General features: G+C 45.2%; 1 protein-coding gene across 7 annotated transcripts in view; it reads left to right on the top strand.

The window, feature by feature from the left end:
• Nucleotides 1-15,770, top strand: part of PRRC2C (proline rich coiled-coil 2C) — a 1,565,218-nt gene that overhangs the window by 525,838 nt on the left and 1,023,610 nt on the right. For all 7 annotated transcript variants that reach the window (XM_069641251.1, XM_069641250.1, XM_069641252.1 and 4 more), the window contains exons 13-14: nt 979-1,231; nt 1,935-2,145. In XM_069641251.1, coding sequence (XP_069497352.1) covers nt 979-1,231; nt 1,935-2,145 — 464 coding nt within the window. The remainder of the gene's footprint in view (nt 1-978; nt 1,232-1,934; nt 2,146-15,770) is intronic.

The raw sequence follows: 15,770 nt of genomic DNA, 5'->3' as shown, positions 1-15,770 counted from the left end.
CTCCATAGGCTTGATCCTAGGAGAGCGTTGAGCTTTTATATTTCGCGTGTGTCCCGGGTCAGAGTGGACGATCAACTTTTCATTGGTTACGCTGGAAAGCGTTTGGGACGAGCTGTGACGAAACAGACTGTCTCGTTGGAATATTTTAGCTATCTCCGAGTGTTACCGCTTGGTGGGTAAGGACCCTCCGGCTGGCTTGCGGGCCCTTTCTACCAGGGGAGTGGCTGCCGAAAATTTTCCGAAGCAGCGCAGCTGTGGACATTACTTGTCATAGATATGGAATACGTCGTCGGACCATCCCATCGAAAGAACGTTACCAGGTAAGAGAATAACTTGTTCTACTGGTTATGAGGGTTAAATTACTATACAATACTACAACATCTCGTACGTATGGCTAAAGAGTAAATATTTTACAAAGGTGAGGCACTTTTAGCACCATCTGTGATATATCTAGGCATCGATTATGGTGAGTTCACTAACAATAGTCTTATTAAGGTTGTGTACTAATTGTAAATATAGACATTGTTTTTCTAACATTGATTACCATATTTTTAAACATGAGGATTGTCAAATGTGTTCACACTATGAATTGTTGTGCTTCTTTTTTATTTTCTTAGTATTAAGCGCCTGGAGACTGCCCATGGGTGGTAGTGGTGCACAGTATAAATCAACTTAACATAGTAATATGGTCTAAACATATGATACAAGAGAATCCATATTTGTATACATTTAATTGTAAATGTGATGAATTAAAGTGCTAATGTGTTTGGACTGAATATATTTGAATCCATGTTGGATGTACATTGCATCAGGGCTCTCAGAATGGTCTGTCCGTTGTATACTAGAATAGAATTATTGAGACTACATACTGGCACATGCTATGTATACTGAGCCTGTAACCCTTCTAGAGAGAGAGGAACTTTTAGTACCAATCTCAATCATGTTAGACATTGCTTTTGAAGCTTTGTTTCTTTTCAGGAACAGATGAAACAGCAATGGCAGCAGCAACAGCAGCAAGGAGCCCTTTCTCAACCAACGCAAGTACAGTCGCAGCCTTCTAACGGTCCTGTACCGCCTCGACAGCACAGACCCCTCTATCAACCTCTGGGACCCCATCCTCAGCACTTGGCTTCCATGGGTTTTGACCCCCGTTGGCTTATGATGCAACCTTATATGGACCCTCGGATGATTTCGGGGAGGCCTGGAATGGATATGCCCCCAATGCATGCAGGTAAAACCAACATTTGATTACCGTTCCATATACAAATAAGAACTGAATATTAAACCTGATTATATTTACAACTTAATGCTGAAATCATTTCCACGAAACAGTAGAGCCCTTTAAGCTGGAAAGTGTTGCTGTTCCTCAAACCACTCTTGTGCATCGTAGTGTGGAAGAAGGCTGTCTATATGGTCAGAATAAGAGTTGAGGTCTGCTTTACAGCAAGGGTGTAAGCTGCTTCAGAAGTGGTAAAAATACACACATTATCTGTAGCATGGCATTCTTCATAAATTGATATGCTTTACAGAATTCTTCTCAGGGACAGAAAGGACTTGAACATGATTGCTTGAGGTGGATGCAACATTAGAGAAGTGCCTTTGAGTCGGTATGTAGCAAATGAAATGCTGTCTTCATATCACTTGCTACCAACACGCTCAGAGGTGAATCAGATCGTGAAGTGGTAATGATCCTTGCTCACTTTTCACTTTGGTGTATTTAATTTGCCATTCATAATTTTTGATCAATGGATTTCCTCTTTTGCAGTAAAATGTTGCGAGCCAATTCCTCTGCCTAGTGTCAGACTATTCAGTGATCTTTTTTTTAGACCATAGTGAGAAAATGATGTTTAATCTTCATCAGTCATGTAAAGTTTTCAGAGGCAGTCTTGTAATAACCATGTTGCATACTAACAACATCCTTTCTCTTTTATTAGGAATGATTTCTCCAAAACAACTAATTAGAAGGGAACAGATGGAAGGATCTGGCACTAACTCGGAGTCATTTGAGCACATGCCTCGTCCAGCGAGAGAGCAGGCCCCCCCTTTACCAGAGGCCCGTGTGATGTGGGGATCTGAGCCCTTCCCACTCTCTGACCCAAAGCAAGATGCTACCTCACCAAAGATGCCAGAGGAGCCGGATACGAGGTTGGGTTTTTAAGGGTTTTACAAAGTACCTGAAAACACTATCCCATCAATGTGTTTGATTTAATTTTTTTACCAAGAACACTCAATGAAAAGTCTAACCCATGTAATTTTAGGGGCACACTGAAGTTCCTGCTGCGAAATGTGGCCTGTCTTTCCATATTGACATGTGATTGGAAATCCCAGTCAACCATGACTGCTTAGGTTTCAACTTTTGCTTACTTGGTACCTTTATTGCATGACAATCTGGTTAGATGTTTGCCATATCTTTTTAGCTGAGGTTCAAAGTTGTACTATGCACCTGTTGCTTGTGAATAGGGTTGAAGCTTGAAATGCAGGATACAGGAATGGTCCACAAGGCTGGGTGGTGAGCCCACTAAGGTCTTCGTAAGTGTAAAGCTTGAGTTCTGCATAATCTTAAACAGTAATTGGCATGGAGTTCTACGAGCTTTTCCACGAGGTTACCTGAGGTCACAGGCTTAAGAGATGACTCTGAGGCCCTAAAAGATGCTAGTGCCGTTTTGTATATGTTCAAAGACTCCTAAGAAACTGGTCTAACGGAGGAGGTTTTGGTTTTATCGCTGTGCCCTTTTAAGTGACGGCACCCTTTTTTTTGTCTTCACCTTGTGCCATATTTCTAACTTGCCTTGGACAGTGCAAATAGATGAAAGCCGACACCCCACGAAGGGTCCTTAGTAGAAAATGATATAAACAGGCACTCTTAATTGGGCTGATGTGCTATACCAGTTTGTAAATGAACACTTTTGATTGCCTGGGTTTCTTCTTTGCATCAATAGCATTAAGATGTATTTCTGGCATGTGGCCCAGTTGACAGATTTTAGGAGTCCACCCTCGTTAGGCTGAACAGGGACCTCTTATAGCTTAACCAAAACCCAATCAAGGCTTCGTCTCAGGAGTGAGACTCTGAGGCTGTCAATGAGTCCACATAAAATGGCTCACAATAATTCCATTTGGACAGTCAATTATTGTTGTTTTACTTCCCTTACTTCCTGCCAAGGCCAGACAAACTGGAGCCAGAGGCGGGCTTCACTCCTGAATCCCGCCAAAGGGAAAAGGAACAAATAGACCAAACCTGGTTTGACGCGCATAGTAAATCTCAAGGACCTTTCCGACAAATGGCGAAAAAAGACCGGGGCCGTTTTGACAAAATGGGCACCCATGGGTGACTTACTGCAGCTTCGAACTCAGCCCGCTGTAAAAACAACCAATGGGAGTAAAAAGTAAACCAATGCCAACGTCCATTCATTGTAGAAAGGGGTAACATAAAAATGTTACATGAGAAACTTGACAAAGGGGATACGAAGTTGCCCCTCCAGCACCCTATGGTAAAATAGTGTGTGCTGGGTCTAGAAAGTTACACAATTTAAGTAAAGTCAATTTCATTTAACTGCTCTTCGAAACGGTAGTTTCACCAAGACGCTGTATTTAAACGTCTGGGAAATCTAAGACTTCCCTGTGGCACTCCACTGAAGGTGTTGTGTGTCACAATGCAAAGATTATGCCTATGGAGTTTGTCAGACTCAAAGTCAAAAGAAACTGAGTCCAAATCACATAAAAATGAGAGTAGGAAAAAGTTCTCACTCCAGGTTAGAAATTTAAAGTCCTATAGTCCAGCAAAAGAGCTGGGGGGGTCTCGAAGGTAGAGATGAATTGGCACATTTCTGAGAATCCTCCCGTACAAGCCCATTGATGCCGCTCACCTTCAAACAGTAGTGCAGGAGTCCCCAGACGTCCTCCCCCTTGTTCCCCACAACTGAGACCCTGGAATGCAGGACTTGTAGCACTACACCAGGAAAAGAAGCCAGCTGGACCCTTTTCTTCAGACCGAAGATACTGTCTAACTAGGAGTACTTACCTCTTGTTTCTGGTAGCTTGCATGTTCTCACTCGAGACTTGCATCAGCTGCCTTTTGCAGAGGTGCTTGCATCTTTGCTTTTTCAGAAGCCTTAATTTGGGGCCCAACAGTCATTGTTTACTACAAACTCTTTCTAAAATTGTGCAAGACTTTTGTGCCATCTTCCAGACGTGCCGAAGCTCTCCTAGACTTTGCTCAATTGACATTGGCTGGCCTGGCTCCCTGCAGACTCTTCCAACCCTTTGACTTTGTGTTGATCTGTCCCTCAAAAAGTCATACATAAGTTACTTGTATAGCTGGGAAAGGGTTAGCTATACTTCATTGGGGGATTGTAAAGTACTTACCTGTTCAGAGAATTTGTTAACCTTTGTTTCCTCCCCTAACCATTTCCTTTTTCCACAATTCCAGTATTGCAGTAAGTGTTAGTGATATATCCATGTCCACAGTGTCCTAACTATTGAAGTCATCTCTGTGTGTGTGTGACATCCCAAAAGGGTATCTACTTATCTGAAAGTGACGAGTGTTTTTTAAGCGCATTTTGTTGCATATTGCCCTTTAGTCTATCTGTATTCTTGTATTGCGCCACTTGCCCTAAGGCCTCCGGGCGCACACGGAGGGAGGGAAAGAAACCGACAACGGAGAACCAAATATCCAAAGTAAATAAAACTGAGAAAGAAAAGTAGGTAGAAATCATCCTACTTGCCACAAAAGATCATTAAGTTACAACATAGATGGTAATGTAAGGATGAGTGTCAGGACGTGGAGAGGAAAAATTACCCATGGCCTATATCAAATAGGAGGGTTTTTAATTTTCTTAAAAAGAGCCAATGTGCTGCTTTTAGCCAGATGTTTTGGCTGGGAATTCCAGAAGATAGGAGCCCAGGAATTAAAACTGGCACCTCCAAATGGCTTCAAGATAAATGGCGGTTGTGCCAGAAGAGTATTACAACTGGATCACAATAGCCAACCAGTGGTTTTCTTTTTGATCCTAGCAATAAGATATGATGGGGCATTGCCTTATAAGCATTTGTACACAATAGACCACCCCTTATGCTGCAGTCTTTGTTGGACAGGCAGCCATTGCAGGCTGCGTCTAGCCTCAGAAACATGCATGTTGCGCCTGAGGCCATGCACAGCTTGCATTGCACTATTCTGGATCACCTGCAATGCTTTGAAGTTGGCATGAGATGTGCCAATTAGAAGTTTTTTACAATTCACAATTGCAGCTGCAATCAGTGCAAGATTTTCTTTTGACAGATAGGGCCGTATCTGCCAGTGAAGCTGAATGTAGAAATGGCAGGAGGATTTAAGTTAGTCTGCCGGGTAAAGGACAATTGAGGGTCAAAAAAGACACCAAGAGTTTTTAGTATACGTGTTATTTGAATACTTGTCACTGTGCATCTCTGTTGCATCTCTACAGCTCACATTGACCACTCTTGAGATAAGCCTGGTTGCTCAGTCACTCTACCATCTTGTGTAGTACCGGCCTATACCAAAGGTTGGGTTACCTATTGCTAAGAGGACAAGGCTGTTGTAGTCTCCCACATGTTACTAAATACAATCTTGCATAACATTGGTGGGCGGCGGTGAGGATTTGTGTAGAGTTGTTACATTGAGTATTTTTGCTTTGCTTGTGTTCAACTAAACCCACATAATGCTAAGCTCCATCGGAAAGTAGAAAGCGCCCTTGCATGAAAATAAAATGGCATTTCCATTACCCTAAAAAAAAAATAGAAGAAAGCAATTGTAACATGTCAAATATGGATAACTTCACTCAGGAAGCACTGATCATTCTAACGGATCAACTGAAAGAAATGTGTAATGTCTGGAGTCTTGCTGTAAAAGGAAAGACAAATGAACTGATTATAACGTTGTTGAATCACCAAAGTTTGAGTAGTAGCTCTGTAACACCTACTAACCCAAGAAATATGGAAAATGATGATGAGGATGACAGTTTAGAGTAACTCCATTCTGCAAGGGGAGGTAGAGGAGTCTCTGGATAGGAGTCCATCTTTGCCACCGGCTGCCCTTTTGCCTCAATCCATTTCCATTGGGACCCCACAAGGTCCAACATTGAGCCCAGAATATGTATCCGAGATGAAGAGAATTGAATTGGAAACCAAAAGACTAGATGCTCAGAGAAGCCAAACATCAAGACAATCTGAATCTGGGAAATGGAAATGCAGCTTGCACTTGATATGAAAATATTGTCTATTGAATATGCTTACCTTCCAGGGCCCTCTAGGTCTTCCAGTCCCAAGAGGCTTTGCCTGCCCAAAGAAGCAGTGAGTGTGTATGATGTAAAATGTTATATATTGGATTGGTTGAGTGCGTTTGAATTCAATTTTTAGCACATTTCTGAGAATTCTCCATAATTCCCACCACCTTAGAGACCCCCAGCAACTTTGCTGGATTTTGAGGACTTGATTTTTTTACCTGGAGAGTGTGTGCCTTTTTTCCACTCTCTCGTATTTTTATATGTTTTACCTCTGTGCTTTCTTTAGTTATGGAGTTTGAACAACTCCATGGGCATCATCTTTTCATTTGTGTCAAACAGCACCCTCCGTGCAGTGGCACAGGGAAGCCTTTCAGGCGTTCCCAAGGTTTAAATACCTTCTCAGATAAACTGTTTCCCAGAGTAAGTAAAGTGAAATTGACTTTACTAGTCTCTTTAAATTCCTAGACCCAGCACACCCTATCTTATAATAGAGTGCTGGAGGGGTTACTGAGTATCCCCTTTGTCTAGATACTCATGTAGCTGTCAAATGCTACCCTTTCCTCTCAGAATGGCTATAGAGTGCTGTAGAGGTTACGTAGTATCCCCTATGTCTAAACACTCTTTTAGCTGTCAAATGCTACCCTTTCCTATTGAAATGGCTGGTGGCAGTGGTTTTATAACGAACTACCATGATTTTTCCCGTCCGCCAACACAAGTAGCAAAAAATCGGCCCCTCTGTAAAAACAGACTCCGGTCATCTTTTATCGCAGTTTCTTTGTGGAAGTGTCCTTCTGGTGTTTAACTCTGCGTGACAAACCAAGTTTGGTCCCTTTTGTTTGTGAGCCTTTGGCGTGCTTCAGGACTGAGGTCTGCGTGTGGGCAGGAAGTGAGGGAGGTGTCCGAAACTCCCTGTGCTTGGTCTCCTAGGAGACCCAAATACACTCTAGCGTGATTGGCTGGCTGGCTGACTGTCCGGCAAGGACAGCCACCCTGCTGGGTGAGTGACTGCTAGGCTGGATTGAATGGGAGAAAACTGTTGAAAAGGCGAGCCTCGTGGACTGGAAGGCAGTCGACCACTGGAACAAAAGAACCGAAGAGCTGGAAGAGCACGGCTTCTGCAATCACTGGACCGTTGGTTGGCCCGGTGAAGCCCTGCTGCACCTCCGAATTGCCAATCTCCATTCGACAGAGAAGCTCCTTCCAGGATGGCTTCTTCTTTTAATTTGGTGGGACCAATCAGCTCAGACACCTGGATACCATTCTCAATGCTGGTTAAGGTTTAGCCAGGGAGAGGGAAACCAGTTTGTGTCTTGAAGCAAAGGCTGCTGAACCAAAGTGACTGTTTTGTTTGCTCCGACGATGATCCTGTGCAGTGCAGGAGTCCCCCGATGTTTTCCCTCTTGTCACCACGACTGAGGCTCAGGAACAGCGAGATCTGCAGGAACTACTAGGAACCAACGTCTTCAGCTGCATCTTTTTTGCTTCACATTAAGGTACTATGCTAGCCGGTTGAGAGATCCTAACTCTCGGAGTGAAAGTTTGTGACATTTTCCCAACTTGCTGGCTTGTGACCCAGCATATCATTCGTTTCCGTCTAAACTTCTTTTAAAGACTTACACAAAGACTTCTCCATCTGTACCAGAACTGTGCTATCCTATCCAAGAACACTAGACTATTGACTTGACCTGGCCTATTGAATTGAATTGACCCGCCTGGTACATTGAACCTTTGCATTATCTAAAAGAAGTGTTTTCTAATACATTGTACATCTGCGTTTTTATTCCCATTTCAAATGTAAGTGAAGTGCCATTTGGTTCCTTTTTCAGGGGAGCTCTAACTGTCCATACAACTAAGTTTTGTACTGTAGTATATTGGTGTTTAATATTGAGTTGATTTCTACTAGTGAATGTTTTCTAAATGATTGTGTAAATAAATGTTTTGGTATTTTTTACCAAGAAACCTTGAGTGCAAGTGTCTACTTGAACCACTGTGATTGTGATACTTCTGTGTAACTTACTTTACTGCTCACATTCCCTCTTCAGATAAGCCTGGCTGCTCAGCTCGCTACCAAAAAGTGTGTGGTACAGACTTATACCAAAGGTTGGTTTTTGCTTACACCTGTAGTCCTAATTGTGTGTGGTGTTGCCGGAGGGTACTGCATGCAATTCTGCCTAACAAAAGTCAATTTCACTTCACTGCTCTTGGAAACAGTAGTTTCACCAAGAGAAGGTATTTACACCTTTGGGAAATCTGAAAGTCTTCCCTGTGCCACTGCACTGAAGGTGCTGTGTCACAATGTAAAGATGATGCCTATGGAGTTTGTCAGACTCCAAACCAAAAGTAAGTGTTCAAATCACAGGAAAATACATGAGTGTGGAAAAAGGGTCTCATTCTCCAGGTTAAAAATGAAAAAGTCCTAGAGTCCAGCAAAAGTGCGGCATCTCTATAAGGTAGAGAGGAATTGGCACATTTCTGAGAATTCTCCCTAACACCTGGCTGCTCAGCCAGACTAACAACCTTTGTAGTTCAGACGTATACCAAAGGTTGGGTTCCTATTGCCAGGATGTCAAGGTTGCTGTTGTCTTCCAAAGGATACTGCACACAATCTTGCCGAACAGGGAATGACTTAAACTCTTAGTGTTGTATCAAGCGCCCCCAGGCCTCCCAATAAAAGGAAGCAGGAGCAAACAAGATCGGCCAGAAAGGCATCTTTAGATGACACTCTATGGGAGGTTACAGATATTCCTAGAACTCCCAGTCCACAGAAGGAAACCCCTTCTAATTCCAGGCCAAAGAAAGAGACAAAGGGGAAACGCAAGGTCTCAGGATTAAAGAAAGGTATACTACCTAAACCTGTTCTAAGGACAAGGACATGCCGAGTGGACAATCCAAGGTCACCCCAATGATGCCTCCCCAGGCTGAGGCTGAGTGGGAGGGCCATCCAGAAAGTGGTGAAACAGCTTCTGGTGAACAGCTGGATCAAGCCTTTCCCTATGTCGATCTGTATCCTAAAGACCATCCTGAGCAGCAATCTTTACTTGCAGAAGGTAGACCCTCTAGGGCAGACTTCAGCAGAGGTCAAAGACTGTCCTATTCTTCTAAGTCTTTGCCAACAGGCAGCTTCCCAGCTGGAAGGGCAAGAGCCAGGGGAACAAACTTTACTGGGAGGAGGGCCTCCTCTACAGTGAACATATTAAGTCTACCCCAGGAGACTAAAGACTTGTAGTGCCCCAGGAGGTGAGACCCCAGTTCTCCAGCACGGTGTCTGGCATGGATTCACATGCTCATGAATAATCCCAGTCAGGCTGGGAATCCTCGGTAAAAGAAAAAAAATCAGTGTTCTTTAATTTCTGAACTGTCTTTCTCCTAACAACCAATCACTGAGCTCTGGGTCAAACTACCCCAGTCAATTACTGCTCTCTACCTAAGCTCCTCTTCAGGCAGACATCTTCAGAATTTTACCGCACGTTCAAGTGTTGAATTGATCGTTTATTTGTATAGCGCATGTACACAATGTGTTTCAAAGCGCTTGAAGGAGGGAGGGAACATGGGATAAAAACAAAACATTCTGAACAAGTCCTTGAAACAGATCAGAATGTGAAAAAAAACAATCAATCATAACGGATAGTACAAGTGCATGGCAACAATAAGGGAGAGGCAGGGGAGGAAAATAAAAACAATACTAGCAGTAGCATTACTATGCCTGACAATTGTTGCAGTGCAAGAGTGACGAGAGGAAGGGGGATGGGGGTATATGAGAGGAAGGGTTAAGGTTAGGGACAAACAAGTGACTATCTAGAAAAGGTTGACGAGTGCTCAAGATGGTACAGGGGTGGAGAGGGATAAAAACAAGAAGGGGAAAAAGGGGAGACAGAAAAGCTATTATCAATGGTCAAAGGGACAGGTGATAAAAGTGCTGAGAGAAAAAAAGAAGGGGGGCAGAAGGCTGCAAAGACAGGCGGCTACGGCTTACTATGCCTCACGGCAATTAGGTAGTGCCAGAATTTGACAGAAGAGGAAGTGAAGGAGAAATAACAGGAGGGGCAAGCAGGAAGTGCTGAGAGGGGGCAGGAGATATGTTAGGGAGAATTCTCTTATAAGGCTAATTTCCCAAACCTAGTGAGTCCCCCAGCAGCTTTGCTGGATTTTTTTTTTTCTTTCTCCTGCTAAGAGTCTCCCTTTATCCCACTCTTGGGCATGATTTAAGATATGTCTTTGACTTAGCATGTGCTTATGGGCTATGGGGTCTTTTACTCCACAGGGTATCGTCTGTTTTGGTAGATGTTACACAGCACCCTCAGTGCAGTAACACGGGGGTGTCATAGTGACCCCCAAACATAGACTCCATACCCTGGGACTGACTACTGTCTCCCAGGGCATGTAAAGTCACTATTGGCTTTATTAGTCCAAAATTGTGAACAGAACCAGTACAAACCACTGTATTGTGGAAGTACTGGAAGGGGTTCGATTACCCCTGGGTCTGTTTCCAAGGCGGCACTGTCCAGTCCCCCCTTGTCGACTTTCTGGCTGTGGCAGTGGTTACCACGCAAAATATTCCACCTGAATATTTCCTATGGGATTTTCCCATTCATTTTAAATGCACCACTTTTTTTGGTGCATTGTAAAGATACCGCCGGTTTATGTAATTAATATAAAATCACTGGTTGGGTCTTTTTGCCAGACCTCTGTTGCAAAATGGCGTACGTGTCCGTCTCTGTAACTCCAACTAAGGTCGGGCCCTTTGTTCCACTTTTTAGCGGGCTTCTCCACAGAAGCCCTCCAACTGGTGCCAGTGTCTGGGATTCACAGGAAGTGTGGGTGGGGGAATTGGCACCCTGGACTGCGTTACCTTAGCAACCCAAGTCGCACTCTGTCTTGATTGGCCCAGTGGTGAGCCGCCCGGCTCATCACTTATGTGTGAGTGACAGCTAGGCTGTTGAATGGGGGTTTTTCTGCATAAAAGCAGGGCTTTTGGGACTGGAACTTCAGAAGTCGCCACAGGACCTAAGCAATCCGAAGAGGGGAGAAGCTGAGCCATCTGCAACGACGACACCACCGGTGGAGCCCTGCTGCAACAACCTCACCACTTCCCCCGACGACAAGAGAAGATCTTCTGCTGCAAGAGTCTTCTCCCTCTGAGCTGGTGGGGACAACCAGTTCGGCATTCGCCTTCCAGGACGTCCCTTGGTCGAATCACCAGTGCCAAGCACCCCGGTGGCTGGATAGCCAAGCTTCAGTCCACTGGGACCGCGAATAAAAGGAGCGCACCTTTTTAACCGAACGAACTCCGCGGCTGGTTTCATCCCTGGGCAGTGCAACGACTCCAAGTTTCCTCCTCGACGAGATCTCATCTTCCCTTGGTCGAAACCACGAACTGCACCTGCTGCCAGGAACAACTGCCACTGCTGGAGCTTCCTCACTTTAAAGGTACTGTGTTCCGACTGGCCTCCCTTTCTTCGGATCGCTAAAGGTGACCCTTAAATCCTTGGCTTTCTAACTTGGTTGGCCCCCAGACCTTTTAACTTTACCTTTCGCAATGAACCAACCTCTTTTGAACATTTTTGCAAAGACTTAAGTGCATTTTTAAACTGTGTGACCTTGGGCACATTTCGCCTTGTTCCATTTAAAGTGGCCTTGGCCTATGAACTTTGGCTCTACCGGAGACTCTGCCTTCACTAACTTGCTGTGGCCTTAGAAAAGTGTTGGGAACTGTTTATTTTCATGACCTGCCTTTTTCCTCTCCCTCTAACTTAATTATTGGAGTGCCATCTAAGTTAAGCGCTCGCATCTGTTTTTACAACTAGTGGTGTTTTAACCTAGACTTGTCTAATAATTATTAAGGGAGGTGTGTATACTTTATCTGACTGTGTTTGAACTTGCTTTGATTTAGAGTGCTTAGTGTATTTCCTAAAGTGTGTTTTAAATAATTATATACTTTTGATGCCGAGCTTTGGTCAGTGTTTGTTTGCTCCACTGTATTTTTGGCCCTATTGTGTATGCTCTGCATACTGCCCTACTCATCTTGAGAGAAGTCTGACTGCTCAGCCACAGCTATCAGGTAAATCTGGGTGGTGCAGACTGCTACCAATTGGGTTTACTGCTTACTCCTGTAGTCTTAATCTTTTTGCAGTGTTCCCCAAGGGAACTGCACAGGATTCTGCCTAACAAGATGATCCTGAGGGACAAGGAGTGAGGGGTGAGACTGGAAAAAGTAGGGGGAGGGTGGTGGACACACTGGGGTATCAGGGGATACCTGTAAACATGGACACAATGATAGGGGGTTAATGGAGGAGGATATGGGCACACTGATGGGGGTATGGCGGACCGGAAGACAATGGGGGTGTTGAGTGGTACATGGACAGACTGGCAGAGGCAAGGACCATGATGAATATGGCAGTTGTGTAAGGGGGCACAAGACACACTGGCGGGGGTAGGGAGGAAATGGACAATGCGGGGGGGGTAAGGGAGCACAAAGACACAACTGGCAGGGTTCGGGGTACATGAGGACAGAGGTGGGAGGTAAGGGGGACAACATTCCTGTCGAACAGGGAGCAAGAGGTGGGAGGTGGGCACTATAAGTCAAGCAGGGGCAGGGAAGGTGGGTAGGGTCGCATTCAGACCCAAGGGGGCAGGGAGGGGAGAATAACGGTCACACAAGGGGGAGGGAGGTGGGTACGTTCAGTCACAATAGGGGCAAGGGGGGCACTTTGACACACAGGGCCCGGGAGGTGGGCAGTTTAAGTCATTGGAGGGGGGAAAAGGAGGACACAAAAGCAGCATCGGAGGGGGGATGGTGGGGGGGGGCATAAGAACACCACATGGGGCATCGTAGGGGTTTGGGGGGGCGCAAGGAAAACACGGGTCATCAGAGGGGGGTGGGGGACACAAGGACACCACACGTGGCAGGGGGGCGCAAGGAAAACTGCACTGGGCATTTAGGAGGGGAGGACGACACAAGGACACCAGACTGGGCATCGGGGGGAGGGAGGGATGAGGGGGACACAGGGACTCTACATGGGGCATTGGAGGGGGGACACAAGACTGGGCATCAGAGGAGGGTGGGGGTTGCAAGGACACCAGGCTGCACATCGTAGAAGGGTGGGGGGTTTGTGGGTGCAAGGCCACTGAACGGGGCACCGGAGGGGGGTAGGAGATGCAAGGACACCAGTCAGGGCATCGAAGGGGGTGGGGGGGCAATAGGGGAAGACCAAATAATTGGATACTACAGAGGGGGTCTCACCTCACAAACTGAAACCCAACAGGACACAAACAGAGCCTTATTTTCAAGCCTTGGAAGCTAGCCGGCATTCACCTGCCGGCTTACCAGATTGGCCCAGATGGGGGAGACAGCCAGTCAGGGCTGGCAAGGCTGGTGTGGAGAGGCCAGCTGAACAAAGGAACGGCCATCTTGGAGGGCTCGATCACAGAAGCCCAAACATTGGCGAATTCGAAAAAATTGCCTATGCAGGCAGATGTGGTGGAATACAACATGATTGCAATGTCCGAGTTAGTGAAAGACAAAATTTAGATGTTCGAAATTCAATTTTTCCACAAGTTGCTCTCTGTACACGACGTGAAGTCCAACAGGAGCCCAAAAAGGCGTACCTTCCATTGTCCGTGCAGGAACCCAGGGCCTCCAGGCCACAAGGTGCAGGGGGTGGGGGGGAGGACCTCCAGGGTCTGAAAGGAAGGAGAACGTAGCAGAATTTCAGGACACAAACAAGGGACTTTTTGTGCTTTGCTCTTTGAGCTTTTGTTGTGTGTTTCTCTTTTTGAGAGTTACTCTATTTTCCGGTCAATCAAACCCATATGCTCCATCGATCATCTTTCCTACTAACGGGGACCAGTTTTTCAATTATTTTTTTTCCAACGCCCCTCAAGGCCCATTTTCGTCGAGTGTTCTTCTAGGAGCCTTCCAGAAGATTTTTGTCGAATGAAAAGGACAACCCTTCCCTCTTCAAGCTGTGCTCCGACTGTGGTTTGTGGAGTGTATACCTGGACAAGCATTCCCAGTGCCTTTATTGCCTGCAGCCGACGTACAAGGAGGAAGATTGTGCGTTTTGCTGTGGTTTCTCAAAGCGCTCGTTGAGGGACCGACATCAACGGAAGCAAGGCTTTTGCACCGGGTGGTAACCAAGGGCATGCGTCTACCGGATCCGGGAAAGCTGAGTATGCTTCGAAGTCCTTTGAGGGTGCACCACCCATGGGGTCCCAACACAAGGCCAAGCACTGCAAGTCTGCTTCCTTCTGGGACGCCGCAGCTGCAGGTCCTGCTACGGTTAGGGTGACCCCTCATCTGCATCTATTTATGTCGTACTCCAGTCAATGCTCTGGTTCCTCATCCAAGAGAACTGGATATCACCTCGGCCCTCAACTGGTGTTCAAGTTACAGAGGAGGATACCTTCGATCCCACTGTATGCCCCTCCCGTGTGTGGGATGTTTTAACACCACTAGTCCATGCCCTGCAACATCACTGTGCATTGCTTGTATCAGAAACATCAGAAATGGCCTTCGGAAAGCTTTGTGTTCGCTAAAAATCACCTAGCAGTGCACAGGAAAATTTGAAGACTAGGCCGCCAATCCACTTTTGCCTATGTCAGTGGTAACACAGGAGACCACTGCCAAAACCCAACATTAGACTGAAACTACTTGAAAAAGCAATGCTGATTGCCAAAAGAAACACAGAGCTGTTTGGAAATCTGTTTCTTGGTTGTCAAATTTGCAAAAAAAATCATGGTTCACAAACCACCCAAAAGATCCAACCTACTTGTTGGGTGTTACACATCATTCTACTTCAAGAATCCACATAAATACAATATCAGCAGAAGTATATTTATCAGAACAAAATCCACCTTTAAAGATACTTGCTGGAAAGAAATATGTCAAAAATGGGTGCAGTACCGTTATTCGCCTCTGTCAGAAGCTGGCGAGCTCTAAACCTGTGATTTTAAAGTTGTACATTGAATCAAAATATGCCAAAGAGACTTCCTATCAAAAGCAAGATGGGTTGTTACAATTCAATCTCTATGGTTTAAGAAGGCTGAAATTAAGAGATTTGTGGATATTTGTTAAAAATGTAATTTTTATTTTAGGACAAAACTGATAAACTTGGTTTTCAAAGTGAATTAAAGCCAACTAAACTGGACTTCAGACATTCCACACCCTTTTACCCAACAAAGGAATCTTTCCCCTTGCTCTCTGCTAAGAAACTGGCAGGCGGGTGTGAAAGGAACTGGGAGGGGTACTTTGGCCTGTTCTGCTAGCAGACAAAGGACTCCCTTGAACTGAATGGAAATGCTAATTCAGGTGTTAACTGAAACCAGCCCTGGCAGGAAGAAGCCCATGTGACTCTCTGGCTCAGCCAAGTCCTTGGAGGCGGGCCAGACTGAAAATGTGGATTTGAAAATGAAGTAACTGTATGTTTAAGAAAAAGACTTATAGCAAATTGTGCTGAACTGGCAAAAATATGGAATTTAGAGATTATTAAAATGAAAAGATCGCTCACAAGTAGAAACTACTCTGGAATTTTTGCG

The sequence above is a fragment of the Ambystoma mexicanum genome, chromosome 1q (genome assembly GCF_040938575.1).
Source record: "Ambystoma mexicanum isolate Mex_15411 chromosome 1q, UKY_AmexF1_1, whole genome shotgun sequence".
Taxonomy (NCBI): Eukaryota; Metazoa; Chordata; class Amphibia; order Caudata; family Ambystomatidae; genus Ambystoma; species Ambystoma mexicanum.
Note: the sequence above shows the minus strand (reverse complement) of the source record. Positions and strands in the feature narration are given on the sequence as shown.